Raw genomic sequence first — 15,035 nt, forward strand, 5'->3', positions numbered from 1 at the left:
AAGCACAATTAGGTATCACACCTTGTGGCAACTACTTTGCCATAAACCCAAGGATTCGAAGATTAAAACCTGATGCCAGCTCCCTGACATTTAGGTTTAACCTAACACCTACTTGAATACCCTCCAGAGGACATTTTAACTGAGCCAGGGAAGAGGAGAGAGGTAACCTCTTGCTATCCATAGCAGCAGCGTGTATGGAGAACTCTTTCCATGCCCATCCTGCTCTGACTTTGACAGAACAGGGAAACGCACGGGAGACTGCAACGATAATATGCTGTAGCCCTTTGGATCTCTGAGGTGGCTTCCAAGCATTAATTTATCTTCACAACTGCCCTGCTAAAGCTTACACTGATGATAAGCATGGGAAATGAGGGCAGCACTGTCGAGTGATTCCTTCAAGCTACGTCGGCATCTCTGAGCCTGACATAGAGCAGAAGAGCTCTGCCACGCAGACTCCCGCCAGCAGCTACTTTGATTTCTGCTTGACAATTCTGTAAAGCACTTATTTTCAGCAAGTGCCAGCATCAGCTTGACTAACCTGCAATGTTTAACAGCAAATTAATTCAATGCTACAGGCTTTGCGAAAAGGCTGCTTTAGTGTTTTGCCTTTTGTTTTAATCCACTTTAAATAGGAGTCAGATGTGAAAGACTGTCACTGCCAGCAGCCCATCTATGCTTTACAACACAGGGGTGGAATTCAAAAGGAATTCAATAGACATCTATTTTTGAGCTAACTGTCTGAACTCTCTTTATAGCTGATGAAGAGCGGATAGAAAATAGAGCAATTTAGCCCATCTCTTTCAGACATCTACCTTCAGATGAGATAAGTCACAGAATCACAGAATCACAGAATGGTAGGGGTTGGAAGGGACCTCTGTGGGTCATCTAGTCCAACCCTCCTGCCGAAGCAGGGTCACCTACAGCAGGCTGCACAGCACCGCGTCCAGGAGGGTCTGGAATATCTCCAGATAAGGAGACTCCACAGCCTCCCTGGGCAGCCTGGGCCAGGGCTCCGTCACCCTCAGAGGGAAGATCTTCCTCATGTTCAGCTGGAGCTTCCTCTCCTTCAGTTTGTGCCCGTTGCCCCTTGTCCTGTCATTGGGCACCACTGGAAAGAGTCTGGCCCCGTCCTCCTGACCCCCACCCTGCAGATATTTAGAGGCATTTCTAAGGTCCCCTCTCAGCCTTCTCTTCTCCAGGCTGAACAAGCCCAGCTCCCTCAGCCTCTCCTCGTAGAAGAGATGCTCCAGTCCCCTCCTCATCCTCGTAGGCTCGTAGTCATATCGGAAGGGCCTGTTTCCACTGACTGTGAAAACAACTGAGGGTCATTAGCTCAGCTACAGAAATTTACCCTTTACCTATCCAGAACTAGCCGATGTTTCTAGAAAGAAGTGCCAAGATTTTAAAATATCTTTTACCTTTGTTGGAATCTTGGCTAAATATCAGTGATGAGATAAGATTCCCCCAGATGCCGGCGGACTGAAATATCAGAAAGAAGACCCCAAAGTATTGGTTGATAATGTCCTTGCTGTTTTTTCCTGCTTTCTCAGCATACGAATTGCCAGCAATAGTGAGGTAAGTGCACTTGGCAGACCAGAGCGGTGCTCCTCCTAAGCCCAGGATCACAGAGGTGGGGATTAGTGTGTACCTGCCAAAGAACACTTTAGTTAGCATAGTTATCATCCATTAGCATAATGATCATTTGCCCAAAGATCCAGAGGCAAAAATAGACATCAAAGAAATAGATTTATCCTTTGTGTCATTCAATAAATCTACATGAAACTGAGAAGGGGCCAGTCTTATGAAGCTTAGGATGTGCAAGCACTCCCAGCTGTGTCAAGGGTCTAGGCTAGGCTGGCTAGGTCTGGGCTCATGTGCCCTGTCCTCCTGTAACTGAGAATTAAACTGCACTCATGCTTCAGAGGATGGATCACAACAGCTTTCCTCCACAGAGTCGCGTCCCCTGTCACTGGAAAGCAGAGGTTGTTCATCCCCTTCCCAAAGGGCAAGGCCTCCTCCTGTGGTCCTCTGCTCCCAGAGCCACTGGCTGGGAGATAGCCTTCCCTTCAGTCTTTTCAAAAGCAGTCCCAAAAGTCATTCGCGTTTTAAACGAAACTTCTAATTGCTATTTCTGAAGGGAAGTCGCTGCTACACACGTGAGTTGGAGAAGCAGTTTCAGGTGGGCAGATGGATGCCTGCATTCTGGCTTTTTTGCACATTCTCACCTCTCTCCTTCACCTGCTACTGGATTTATTTGTCCCTGTTTCCTTCAGGTAACACCTTTTGCATCCAGCTTTCAAATCCACAGCACAGAGTTAGAGTAGGAATTGAGAAGAGAAAGAAGAAAGAACTTCTCCCTCACTGATTTTGTTCAACCAAAATAGACAAGGCTAAAGTATTTGAATCGTACCAGCTAGCATAGAAGTTCCCTAAGGAGAATGTGATGTAGCAGCACATAGAGCCTGCGATGGTCCACTTGCAGCCCAGCTTCTTGATGAGGATCGGGGGGAGGAACATGGACGATAAGATGAGCGCAGCATAGACAACACTTAGGGAAGCAACGCCCAGGCCTTCTTCTGAGTGGAGACTGCTCTGCACGGATAAAAACAGCGGTTGAGGAAAATTTTGTCACAGGCATGTACAGAGAGTGGCTTCAGGCAGAAACAGAGAGACATGGAAGCTGGGGCTGGGTATTACCAGCCTAAAGTAACCTGATCATGGAGTTATGGTTTTCCTCACAAAGATAGCCCAGTTACAAAAATATGATACAGGACCAGGTGAGTCAGACTTCAGATTATTTAACACAATTCATCTGATTTTCTCTCCGAAAGCAAGTTGAATGAAGGATGACCTCTTTTCTTGGCCTTCCCCTTTTGTCCTGGGCAGGAATGCCCTCAAATCTGCCTTGCAAGGGCTGACTTCACAACGGTGGAAGATTCTTCACTTTCAACTACAGGTCTGAGCTGATTTCCAAATTCTTTGGAGGCCAAGGTCCAAATATGCTAATATGCTCATAGCAGCTCTTTGTAGTTGGAAATAATTAATTGACTCGCATGTTCATAAGAGAGGAATAAGATTTTACTGCTCTAACCAGGTTTTATGTTTTTATGCTCAAAAGAGTTCTTTTATCTTGATATTGTAAAAGCTGCAATGAGAGGATCAAGATGCTGCCTATCAACATTTTGCTGTTAGTTTTCATTAAAAGCTTACATGATCCAATACGATTTTGGAAGGGGGGAGTAGCACTGGAGAGCACTGGAGGAGAGGAGGCTGCTGGTAGCTGCCCCGAAGGCTTCCAAGCCTTGTGGTGGCTGCGTGGTCCAGCTGTGCAGGACCGTGGAGGCATCTGTGTGGCTCCTCGACAAGGAGCAGGCAGCAGGACAGCGAGGTGAGGAGGTCCTCTGTCGAGCAGTGGCAGTGGATTTGAGAATCGGAATGGTTGTTTTGTAAGAAGGCAAAGGGGCTTCCTGATCATAGAATCACAGAATCATAGAATGCTTTGGGTGGGAAGGTGCCTTTAAAGTTCGTCTAGGTCCAACCCCCTGCAGTGAGCAGGGACATCTTCAACTGGATCAGGGTGACCAGAGCCCCGTCCAACCTGGCCTTGAATGTTTCCAGGGATGAGGCATTGACCACCTCTCTTGGCAAGCCATTCCAGTGTTTCACCACCCTCACTGTAAAAAATGTCTTCTGTATATCCTTATATCACTGAGGTCTTATTTCTGAAACACCGTATGTCTGGTTTTGTCGGCTACAACTCCCAAAAATTAGGAGCCAGGACTCCAAAATCATATGATTAGTGTAATTGTTACTGTTTTTCTGCAGGGTGAGTGGAATGTTGAAATAAACGATGCATAGTTTTAATGCTACTCCTACAATACAATAAAACAACCTACTTTACTTTTGATTCTGTCTCAGCAAGTCCTCATTAACCACGAAGACAAAACAGAGAGAGAAGAGGGCTATTACGTGCATCAGCACTGCTCCCTCCTGCAGCATGAGGGGAAGCTTGACGTTCCAGCATTAACCTGGGCATGCACCGCTGCAGATGGTGGGGCTGACTCACGGCTCCCTGGGTTTATCATTCCCCTCCTCGTTAGTCTGCCCAGCCTGTAACTTCTCCATCCACTTTTGGCACTGATTTTCCAGAACTTCCCAGAACTCGGAATTTAACAGTGTCAGTGAACAGAAAATGCTCGAGGAGAGGAGAAAGGAGAGATGTACAGAGCTAGCAGGGACCTCCTCCTGAAATGAGGTCAACCCCTCGTTATTGCAAACAAGCATATCATGTCCTGTATCGCGCTCCTCCTTTAAAGCATACAGATTCCCACACCAGTTGGAAAATCCCTCTAGAACCCAGTTGGTCAAGGTCATCTTTTAATACCCTGCCTAAAGTTCCTCCTGGATGGCTTATATCCATTTTTTTTGTCAGTAGACCAGCAGAGTCTTCTACTCTGAGACGTTCCTCCTAGTGTTTATTTACTCTGAAGAATTCATAGACAACAATGGTAACCCTCAGTCTTTTAGCGTGGCTGCACTAAACTAGCCAGCTCTGACGGTATATTGAGCGTTCAAGTCATTTCAGATCACAGAATCACAGAATCCCAGAATGGTAGGGGTTGGAAGGGACCTCTGTGGGCCATCTAGTCCAACCCTCCTGCCAAAGCAGGGTCACCCAGAGCAGGCTGCACAGGACCTTGTCCACGTGGGTCTTGAATATCTCCAGAGAAGGAGACTCCACAACCTCCCTGGGCAGCCTGGGCCAGGGCTCCGTCACCCTCAGAGGGAAGAAGTTCTTCCTCCTGTTCAGCTGGAACTTCCTGTGCCTCAGTTTGTGCCCGTTGCCCCTTGTCCTGTCGCTGGGCACCACTGGAAAGAGTCTGGCCCTGTCCTCCTGACACCCACCCTGCAGATATTTAGAGGCATTTCTAAGGTCCCCTCTCAGCCTTCTCTTCTCCAGGCTGAACAAGCCCAGCTCCCTCAGCCTCTCCTCGTAGGAGAGATGCTCCAGTCCCCTCATCATCCTTGTAGCCCTCCGCTGGACTCTCTCTAGCAGCTCCTCATCTTTCTTGAACTGGGGAGCCCAGCACTGGACACAGCACTGCAGATGGGGCCTCACCAGGGCAGAGTAGAGGGGCAGGAGAACCTCCCTCGACCTGCTGGCCACACTCCTCTTGATGCACTCCAGAAGACCATTGGCCTTCTTGGCAACCAGGGCACTCTGCTGGCTCATGGTCAACCTGTCACCCACCAGGACACCCAGGTCCCTCTCCACAGAGCTGCTCTCCAGCAGGTCCGCCCCAAGCCTGTACTGGTGCCTGGGGTTGTTCCTCCCCAGGTGCAGGACCCTGCCCTTGCCCTTGTTGAACTTCATCAGGTTCGTCTCTGCCCAACTTTCCAGCCTGTCCAGGTCACGCTGAATGGCAGCACAGCCTGCTGGTGTATCTACCACACCTTCCAGTTTGGTGTCATCAACAAACTTGCTGAGGGCACACTCTAAATCTTCATCCAGGTCATTGATGAAGAAGTTGAACAAATGCCATCTCTGCTACTGTGTTTTAAGATATTAATGCCAATACAAGCCACGGCTGCCTTTGTTTTAAAATAATATTTTTTATTATTATGTTACATCATGACACCAGGAGTTATTGTATATTTTTATATTTGTATTATTTAATGGTTTGGACATACATTTTTATTATTTTACATTGCTGTGTAATAATAACACAATCATAGCAATTTAGAAATATTCAGAACAAACCCTCTTCAGAAATGGGGTTTTTTTTCGATTTTGCAGTATCTTCTTTTCGGAAAAATCTCTGAGAAATTTAGTTTTCATTCAAGCAGCTTTTGTGGACCTAAAGAAGTAGCCTGACACAAGTCTACAAACTATCTGAGAAGTACTAGAATAAAATATTCAGTAAATGCTGTGGATCTGGGTGAGGGATACTAACCCTCACCTCGCTGATGTCCTAACCCACCTCGTAAAATCTATTGCCTGCGCCTTCCCCCCAGAAACCAGGGCAAGGCTGGTGGGATTCACACAACCAGCCTGCCCGATGCCTGCCCAGGCCAGCTGTCCTGCCAACCCGCCAGGGATGCTCCACTTACCTGTAGACTCTGGAGTCCTCCGTAAGCAGTGAAGAGAAGTAAAAATCCGAACGAAATGACCAAAACATTCTTAAGATTCCTTTCCATGTTGGTTCGTGCGAGACAAAAGGTCAGCCGGTGCTCAGAGCTGATCCAATTATTCCAGGGGATGCTTTGAGTTGGAGAAAAACGGCTTACGTTTTGTTGGAAAAGGTCACTTCTCACTGCATTCGTAGAGGAAAGAGTTGTTAATGATTTGGGGATTGGCCAGCGAACTTTACTTTTTCCGATACTGAAAACTCCTGACGGAGTTGTTACTCATTCACCTGGTGTGACCGAGGAAGCAATGAGGGCTCCCGAAGGCCAGCCGTCGGGTTTTATCAGACCTAGGTATGCACGGCGCTTGCGACACTTGAACTGGCTTTAGTACCGCAGCCGTACGCTGTATGGCTCTCTCCTACCCCTAGCACAGAAGAAAAAAATAAATGCAAGTAGTGAAATGCCTGTCACATAAAAATACACTAATCCATAAAGGCCAAAGGTTAAAAGATAGTAGGGAAATTAGCTCTGTTGCTTAACTAAGGTTACAGCAGCATACTGGGAGGGGAGGTTGGGTGTGTCGCAGCGTTGTCTGCGCACGCCATCTCTGTAGCCATGCCGCGGACCACAGCAAGGTCGCTGTCTGCCTGGCAAGTGGGAGTGCCTTCCTCCATGGGGAACCTCGTGGTGGTGGTGTTTCAGATTTTCCAAGTCCTATTCATAACAATAATTTTTCCCCCAACTTTCCCATCAACTCAGAAGCCAAGAAGAAACATGGGTCGGGCAGATAAATGAAAAAACGTCTTCCTCCCCTCCAGCCTCTGGAAAACCGAGCCTTTGCGGGATGGATTTCGCCTTCACAGAATCACAGAATCACAGAATAGTAGGGGTTGGAAGGGACCTCTGTGGGTCATCTAGTCCAACCCTCCTGCCGAAGCAGGGTCACCCAGAGCAGGCTGCACAGGACCTTGTCTAGGCGGGTCTGGAATATCTCCAGAGAAGGAGACTCCACAACCTCCCTGGGCAGCCTGGGCCAGGGCTCCGTCACCCTCAGAGGGAAGAAGTTCTTCCTCAGAATGCCTTGCCAGTGGTGCCTGCCTGAAGGGGTGAGGTGTTCCCCCCAGCCAGCCAGCCTTGCCGCGTTTGCCCCTGCCCGCCCCTCATTCCAGACCCTGCCCTTGCGAAGTTGCATTGCGTGTTCGCCCGTGACACGTCGGCCATCCTGCGAGTTCTGCCCGAGCTTTTGAACGTTCCCCTTCTGAACACGCAGAGTCCTCTCTGCCCCTAAGCCTGGCTGAAGCAGAGCAGGGATTTGAACTTGGGAGCCGAGTGGGATCCGACAAAATCCATGCCTTAACGAAAACGGATGGAAGTGGAGGTGGTCAGTAGGGTGTCCATAGCGTCTAGTGGGAATGTGCAGCGAAGATCTGGTGTAAATCCCACTAGATGGCACAGTTTGGCTTCCCACAGGGACATCTGAGGGCGAGGGGAGGAAGCTTTAGCTCATTAATTGATTTAATACGTTAAAGAGGTCACAGCTAGTTTCTACTTTGGAGAAAATTCCAGCATGTGCCTTTTCATTTTCTCCTTTTGTCTTATAATCTTCTTGAACAAAATAATGCAGAAAACATAATCTTTTATTTCTCTGTTGTTGATGGTACTTCTACATTGCAAGTCTAGATTGTGAATTGGCGGCTTTTTATTTTACAGGCTACTACGCTCAGCATGCAAACACTTTCAATAGCATCACAATGCTACTCTTGTTTTACAGTGTTTGTAATTCTCCTCAAGGCTTATAAACCAGTCTGGTGGCACTTTGGCCAGGTGATTTCCAATCTTTTTAGCTTTAAGGACCCTTGCAGTTTTCTGGTGCAGATCCCCACGTTAGGCGTTTACCCCCGGTGATAACATGCTTGTTTCTGGTTTGGATCCCTTAGAAATAGTCTGTAAAACTCTAGGGGTTTGAGGCCATAGGTTGAAAACCACTGAAAAAATGGAGGAGAAAATGTACGAATAATGCTTATTCTAAACAAAAGCGTGCCTGTCACCTGCTTGGGCAGAGACGAGAACCAAACCGGTTCTAAAAGCCTTTGTTTTAGTGCTCTTTCTTGACATTAGCAGTAATATCAACACAGCTTTGAAAAAAACCAGCATTAACCAGCCGCTATTTTTAAAATGCGGTGTTAGATAGGTTATCTGATCAACACTTCTGTGGAATTCTGAACTCCTAACTCAGCCGGAGGAATTCCTAACCCCTCACTCGGCCACGTCATCTTAGCAGCAAATGTTGGAGAGCAAATGGGGGATGTGGAGGGTTTGTTTTGGTTTTTTTCCTCTCCTTTTGACTGATCAAAGACATTTTGGCCTGTGCCGCATCCCTTGGTTTGGGTTAGCGGACTGCCTGGTCCTGAACCCCTCCTTCGGAATGCGCAGAGGCTTTCCCGAGGAGATCTGACGAGGAGGAGGATGTCCTCCCCCGGTACCAGGCGGCGGGGGCTCGGGGGGCCTGCAGTCTATCCCCCCTTGACACCGCTTTCATCCTTTCTGCCGGTCTAACTGAGATGGAGAGAGCCCCAGGAGCTGAATGCTGCAGTCTGGGCTTAGCTTTCCCGCAGGAGGCTGCAGCCACCAGCCTGAGATATCCCACCGAGCGCAGTCACAGAAATGGGAGGTAGAGGAGCCTGGTTAAATTCACCACTCCATCCCACAGCCTGTTACATTTGTTTTCCTGTGTTTATTTTCTGAGTGCAAACGAGGGCAGCCTTTACTTAAAAGATTACAGCGCCGGAGGCTAATCTTTGGGGGGGCAGTTGCGCTTCATAATTATCATTTCCCTATTTACTCGTTGCTGGTTAAATGTATTGCTTAGGCAGTTATTTTAACAACAACAACAAAACAAAACAACCCCCCAACTGGAATACTCACCGTAGGATTTTCTGTTCTTAGGAGGCTTTTAATCAATTAGCTCCTTGGTGGTACGTGGTATCCCTTTCTCTGCAGAAAGGATGAGTGTTTTTGTACGCCAGCCAGCCGGTGGTTTGGCCACCCACAGAATATGGGCAAGCGTGGTAAGAGGTCTTCTCAGAGCTGGCCCTGGTGGGCGCTGGTCCCTGAGGAGCTGACAGCGAGCAGGAGCTGCAGAGGACATGTGCTTGCCCATGGAGGGTGGGGAGGGGGGACAGTGGAGGCAGAGGCTCCATATTCCCACTTCAAGAAAAGAAGCTGATCCCTGCCCTTTTTCCACGGTGAAGGCATTGCAGATGTGCTAGAGGGGAACATCAGGACTAAGCACATTGTGCTGAGCTGTAGCAGTACTACAAAGGCCCTGGTGTACTGGCTTGTGCTGGAGCTCTTAATGGTGGCAAAACCAGCAGATCTCATGGTTCTTCTTGGTAAGCTACAGAGAACTACCTGGCTTACAGTCCTGTCTGGCTGAACCCATGCTGCTGCTATTTAATCCATCCTGTAGACACAGGAGCCCCAAGTGGTCTTCCCATACACTACTGGGGGGTAGTCAGGAGCCTCCTGTGCCACCACCCCACATGCTCACCTTCTGGAGACGCTTGTCATGGGCTGTAGCAGTGTGAGAGTCTGAGGAAATAAATTACTTCTCCAGAGAGTGGGGTACCTGTAAAACATACGGCTGGTTCATTGGGCAACATTAAATGATCGGGATATGAATTTGCAGCTGGCATGGGACAGCATGGCTGATTCCTAGGAGATGCCCAGGCATGTCCAGCTGCTGCAGCCACTCTTTTTTTCCCAAAGTCCTGTTCTCCCTGGAAATGAGCCTGTCCTGACATACCTGCAGTGTTCCCACCTGCCAGACCAACGTCTGGCTTCTCCGTTTTCATTAGCCCCTGCAGAACAAAAAAGGTCCAGGCTGCCTACACAGGAAGCCTGTCCATGTTGCTCTGGTCTTCCCCTCCTCCTTCACTGCTGATTTTGGAGTTGAGACAGGGATGATGAAAGTTGCCCCACACACCTTGAGAAGCCCAGCCATTCCTGACAGGGGTCTTAGAAAATGCAGGCTGTTAGACATCGAGAGAGCATCAGAACCCAGATGTGAGATCCGTACTACCGAGCTGAACAGATCAAGCAGTAAAAGCTGTTTTCTGCTGGGAAGGGGGTGGGAAAGGAGTTGCCAGTCAGTGAACTCATTTTGCCCACAAAGTCAGAGGAAAATAGTTTTTTGTTGTGCCAAGTGTTCCAGCAGTGTGAGTTGCTCCTGTGTGCCACTGAAGGTCTAAATATCTCCCCCTCCTCCAGCATTTCAGCTCTCATTTCCAAATTCCCTGAATTTCCCTTTTCTCCTTTCAAATACCGCACCTTTTCCACCATGCAGTGTATCCACTGATATTGTCCTTTCATCTGTTCTCTCAAGACCCCTCTACGTGCGTGGCTGCATAGACATCAGTATGCCACTTCTGTCTGAATCCTACCTGCTAACGTCCTCTGACTTTCTCTGGAGGCACCATACTGTCTATCTCAATCTTCCTTTACGTCCTTGATGTACACCGTCCTTCCTTGCTGCTTTGCTGTTCCCATCACCCTGCCTTCATCTCTCTGTTTCTCTTCTGTTTACCTTATCTCCTGGGTGTCAACAGACTTTTTGCTTCTCAAGGGAGTCACCTGAAAGCTGCTGGTTGTGTTGACAGAATCACAGAATGTTTGGGGTTGGAAGGGACCTCTGTGGGTCACCCAGCCCAACCCCCTGCCGAAGCAGGGTCACCCAGAGCAGGCTGCACAGCACCGCGTCCAGGCGGGGCTGGAATATCTCCAGAGAGGGAGACTCCACAACCTCCCTGGGCAACCTGTTTTCCCCTCTCACAGGTTGTTACACTACTTTTAGCCTCACAGGCTGTAACATCCCTCTCCCTCCTTCCTGAACACCGCCCTTCGTATCTCACGAGGCCCTTTTCCAGCTCCACTACCTATTCCTGAAGGAAGAGGAGGAAAGACACCTTGTCTCCTGGGCTAGGAGCCAGCTCGTGGTAGAAAGGGGACCAAATGGAAAAAGAGCAGAGAGCAAGCAGGCCATGGGCTTGGATGCAGTAGTGATTTTTCTATCAGTAGGACTGTGTAGGAGACTTTCTCACAGGACACTTTGCTCTGCTGAATCCAGCTGTCCAAATAACCGATATTGTCTCTAAAATAAAGGCAGGAGTCAAGTGAGGATAGGATGATGTGATGCCAGTCTGGGCTCACTTATAAATTTTTATGAAGTGGAGAAAGGGTATCTGTAAGTGTTGGGCTTCCTCTGGATGTTACTCACCTGCTGAGTTTTTCATCTCTCTTGGCTGGAGCTTTCAATGCATAAGCACATCTGTGAGGGTGTTCACAGATACTAATTCTAGCCTAGGGAGAGATTCAAGCGTTTTGAAGGCAACCCCCTGCCCTATACGAGGAGATCAGCCTCTCCAGGCTGACAGCTGCCCGTGAACAACCCCCTGCTTCTCTACCAGAGCTCTCTTGCAGTCATTCTTTTATAAAAAAGTGCTTTCAACTGGCTGAGACTCTGCCTGTTCACATCTTACCTGCTTAAAACTGTTGCCTGAGCACTGACGTTGTACATCTGTCTCGCCCGGCATTTTGGATGGTTCGGGATAGCTGGAGTAAAGCCATTTCTAATCCTAAACCAGCGGCTGTGACTCAGTTGGTAGGACTTAACACCCTGCTAAGATAAACACTCTGCTGTTGTGATCTGCTTGGGCTTTTGTACTGAAAGGCTAGGGGGGTGGATCCTGCATGGGAACAATAGACTTTTGTATGGCAGCGGCTCTGCAGACTTAAGAGCCGTTTGCTGGAAGCTGCTCAGCTGCATACTGGTTGTTCACATGAGCTTGCATCAGAAATTCCTTGCACACACCCATGATGTGGGCTGGGAGGATGGGCCTCTGTCAGCAACCCAGATCTTGTACTTTTGGTTCAGAGATGGCTGCTCATGTTATTAATGCCCACTCTCAAGCTAGCACAAAAAAAAAGGGTCTATAAGACTCGGCCAGGAAGCCCCTGCTTCTCAAAGGCTGTCACAAGGACTCGTGACCAATTTATCTCCTTGTGGAAACAAAAAGGGAAGGAGAATGAGTCTCAGTCATGGAGACCAGAGTTGCTTAAAGGCATATCAGTGTAGACATCCCAGGATGTGGAGGTTCTGCCTCTCCAGTGCCTCCCACCTTTCTTTTGTCCAGTAGTTGCACCCATGGCTGGAGACTGGCATAAGAGGAATATTTACCAGCTATTTACCACCCACTTGCCATTGATGTGAATATCTACGGCAGGTAAAAGGAAAAGGTAGCATGAGTCTCTTCCTCAGTAAGCCTTGCTGCCTCTTGCTTGGACTTTCTGTCACTGAATATACAATAACTCCGTGGAGGAGCAGGAGCTACCAAGCTGTAGAAGTGCAAGCAGGGGCTCTTGAGAGTGAACCGTGAAAGAGGGGCTGTTCTGTACAAGCTGGTATCCAGTATGGCATGAGGGAAAGGGATTCTTACAGGCAAAAAAGAAGATATATTAGAATTAATCAGAATAGGCAATTTTGTTGTTGTTTTCTTTCCAGCAGTAAATTTTGCCAATGAAACTTCTTCCCTATCCCAGTAGATATCACCAAGTGCCTGGGGTGGGTGATTACCTGTTTTACCCTTGCTGTGACACAGAATATGGGGAAGCTCCATACCTTCCCTAGAGTGACTGAGAGTCTCCCCCAGGCTCAAGCAACAGAGCCCTTCCCTTGCCCCAGCATCGGCAAATCGCGCAGCCATCCAGCCACGCTGTTTCTCTACCAGCCGTCCCTGACCCTTTTCCTCTCGTCCGCAGCCCTTCCTGCTCCCACACACGTCCCTCCGATCGCAGGCCCATTAATCTGTGTCTCCTCACGTTCAATCAAATCAAATTACCTTTTCAAGTGGCTTCCTGAACTTTGAAATCGTGGAGCTGTGACAGACCTCCCCGGAAACAGGTACTGGCGTCCAACTGGGAACGTCTGGATGGTCGCTGCTTTGAACAAGCTTCAGGTTTCCCGTCTGTTTTAGGGAGATCAGCAAGCCCTCTGTGTACTTCTAATCTTGCACCGATCTTTAAGGAAACTATCTCAGTATGCTCATGAGGATTGTAAAACTCCTATCCCTATCCTTGTTTGGAAATTCCTCTTTGCTTTGTCAGTCCCTCATGTGAGCCTTCAGCCAAGAAGCAAACAGTACTTAGGAAGACGGGACACACACAGCTCCACCTCTTGTTTATCATCTGAAACAAGAGTAAGTACTGTTTTGCTTGCATATTCATTTCTTGCAGCTGTTCATATTCCATCGAAGGGCTCCCGCCTCCAGAGGAGAGCTGAGATTGCTGATCAGAGTCACTCCGTCCATTTCAGGCAAGCCATTCCATAACTTCAGGATGGTGAGGACTGTCCATCATGCCCACCACGGTACAGTGGGCACATACTGGGGACAAGAAGGTGAAAATTGACCCTCTGTTACCACCGGTTCCTTGGTCATTTAACAGTAGCTCAGGAATAGGCACTGCATACAGATAGTTTCAGCCTGGGTTGTATCTCTAGAAAATCATCCTGTTTTTTTGCTATGAAGAGGCACTCAGAATCACAGAATGGTAGGGGTTGGAAGGGACCTCTGTGGGTCATCCAGTCCAAGCCCCTGCCAAAGCAGGGTCACCTACAGCAGATTGCAGAGGACCGCGTCCAGGCGGGTCTGGAATATCTCCAGAGAAGGAGACTCCACAACCTCCCTGGGCAGCCTGTGCCAGGGATCCGTCACCCTCAGAGGGAAGAAGTTCTTCCTCATGTTCAGATGGAAAACACACAGAGTCTGTTCAAGGATCCACTGCAACTACTGGAAGCCTGCTGACCTTGGCAACAGTAGCTTCAGTCCACGCTGGTGGATGGGTGGCCTTGGCTTTCCCACATGAGAGAGCTAAAGCCTGGTGAAGCCAGATTAAGCAGGAGGCTAAAGACTTCCGAGCATTGTAGGACAACTCTGGAGAAATGTGTAGGAAAAACTGTCAGAGCAGTGGGCAGGAAATCTAGAAGCAGTATCTAGTTCCTAACAGACGGCTAACTGTTGTAGGCTGTCTGTGAGAAAAGGCATTGCCATTCTGTTTGCTAGATTCCCTAAGGCCAACAAGCAGACCAGGGTGGACTAAATATGTCTATGGCTACTTTAAAAAAAAAAATCCAATATGCTTAACCATCAGAAATTGCAAAAATGATGCTAAACGTGGATTCTTCCATGCCTGCCCTCTGGAGGTATGGTACTTATAATTATTCAGTGTTAAAGACTGACTTAATTAAGTTTTATCTTAAACATTCTCTTCCAGAGATAGCTTCTAGTGTGATTAGAAGTGTTTTACTCGAAAACACCAATAGAAAGAAATCCAGAGTACACTACAGGAAATCTCAGTGCCTTTTCATTGTGAGATCTCTGCTCTGCAAGGGAGGAGAAGAAAATTAGGTATTAAAACCACATCATGCTGAGAAGGAGCATCAGGGAGTTTATTGCAGCAGTTAGAGAATAGCATACAAACTGATGGCCTGTTTTTCTGATTATCAAACCCTTTGCATCTTCTTTTAATGATCAGAAGAAGACACACATTCACAGCTCTCTGTTAAAGGACCAGAACATGCATGATAAGACTTTCAATATATGTAAAAAATCATAAAATCATAGGATAGTTTGGGTTGGCAGGGACCATTACAGGTCATCAAGGCCAACCCCCCTGCAATGAGCAGGGACATCTTCAACTTGATCAGGGTGACCAGAGCCCCGTCCAACCTGGTCTTGAATGTTTCCAGGGATGGGGCATTGACCACCTCTCTGGGCAGCCTGTGCCAGGGTTTCACCACCCTCAGTGTAAAAAATCTCTTCCTTATGTCCAGTTTGAATCTGCCCTCTTTC

General features: G+C 48.1%; 1 protein-coding gene across 1 annotated transcript in view; it reads right to left on the reverse strand.

Moving 5' to 3' along the window:
• The window catches only part of UNC93A (unc-93 homolog A), a 29,507-nt gene extending 16,315 nt beyond the window's left edge, over positions 1 to 13,192 (reverse strand). Inside the window, exons 1-5 of the mRNA XM_009944112.2 lie at positions 13,026 to 13,192; positions 6,417 to 6,553; positions 6,112 to 6,314; positions 2,411 to 2,592; positions 1,419 to 1,648 (exon numbers count right to left, since the gene is read on the reverse strand). Coding sequence (XP_009942414.2) covers positions 1,419 to 1,648; positions 2,411 to 2,592; positions 6,112 to 6,198 — 499 coding nt within the window. The 5' untranslated portion in view covers positions 6,199 to 6,314; positions 6,417 to 6,553; positions 13,026 to 13,192. The remainder of the gene's footprint in view (positions 1 to 1,418; positions 1,649 to 2,410; positions 2,593 to 6,111; positions 6,315 to 6,416; positions 6,554 to 13,025) is intronic.
• Between the last annotated feature and the right edge of the window lie 1,843 nt (positions 13,193 to 15,035).

The sequence above is a fragment of the Opisthocomus hoazin genome, chromosome 2, assembly GCF_030867145.1.
Source record: "Opisthocomus hoazin isolate bOpiHoa1 chromosome 2, bOpiHoa1.hap1, whole genome shotgun sequence".
Lineage (NCBI taxonomy): Eukaryota > Metazoa > Chordata > Aves > Opisthocomiformes > Opisthocomidae > Opisthocomus > Opisthocomus hoazin.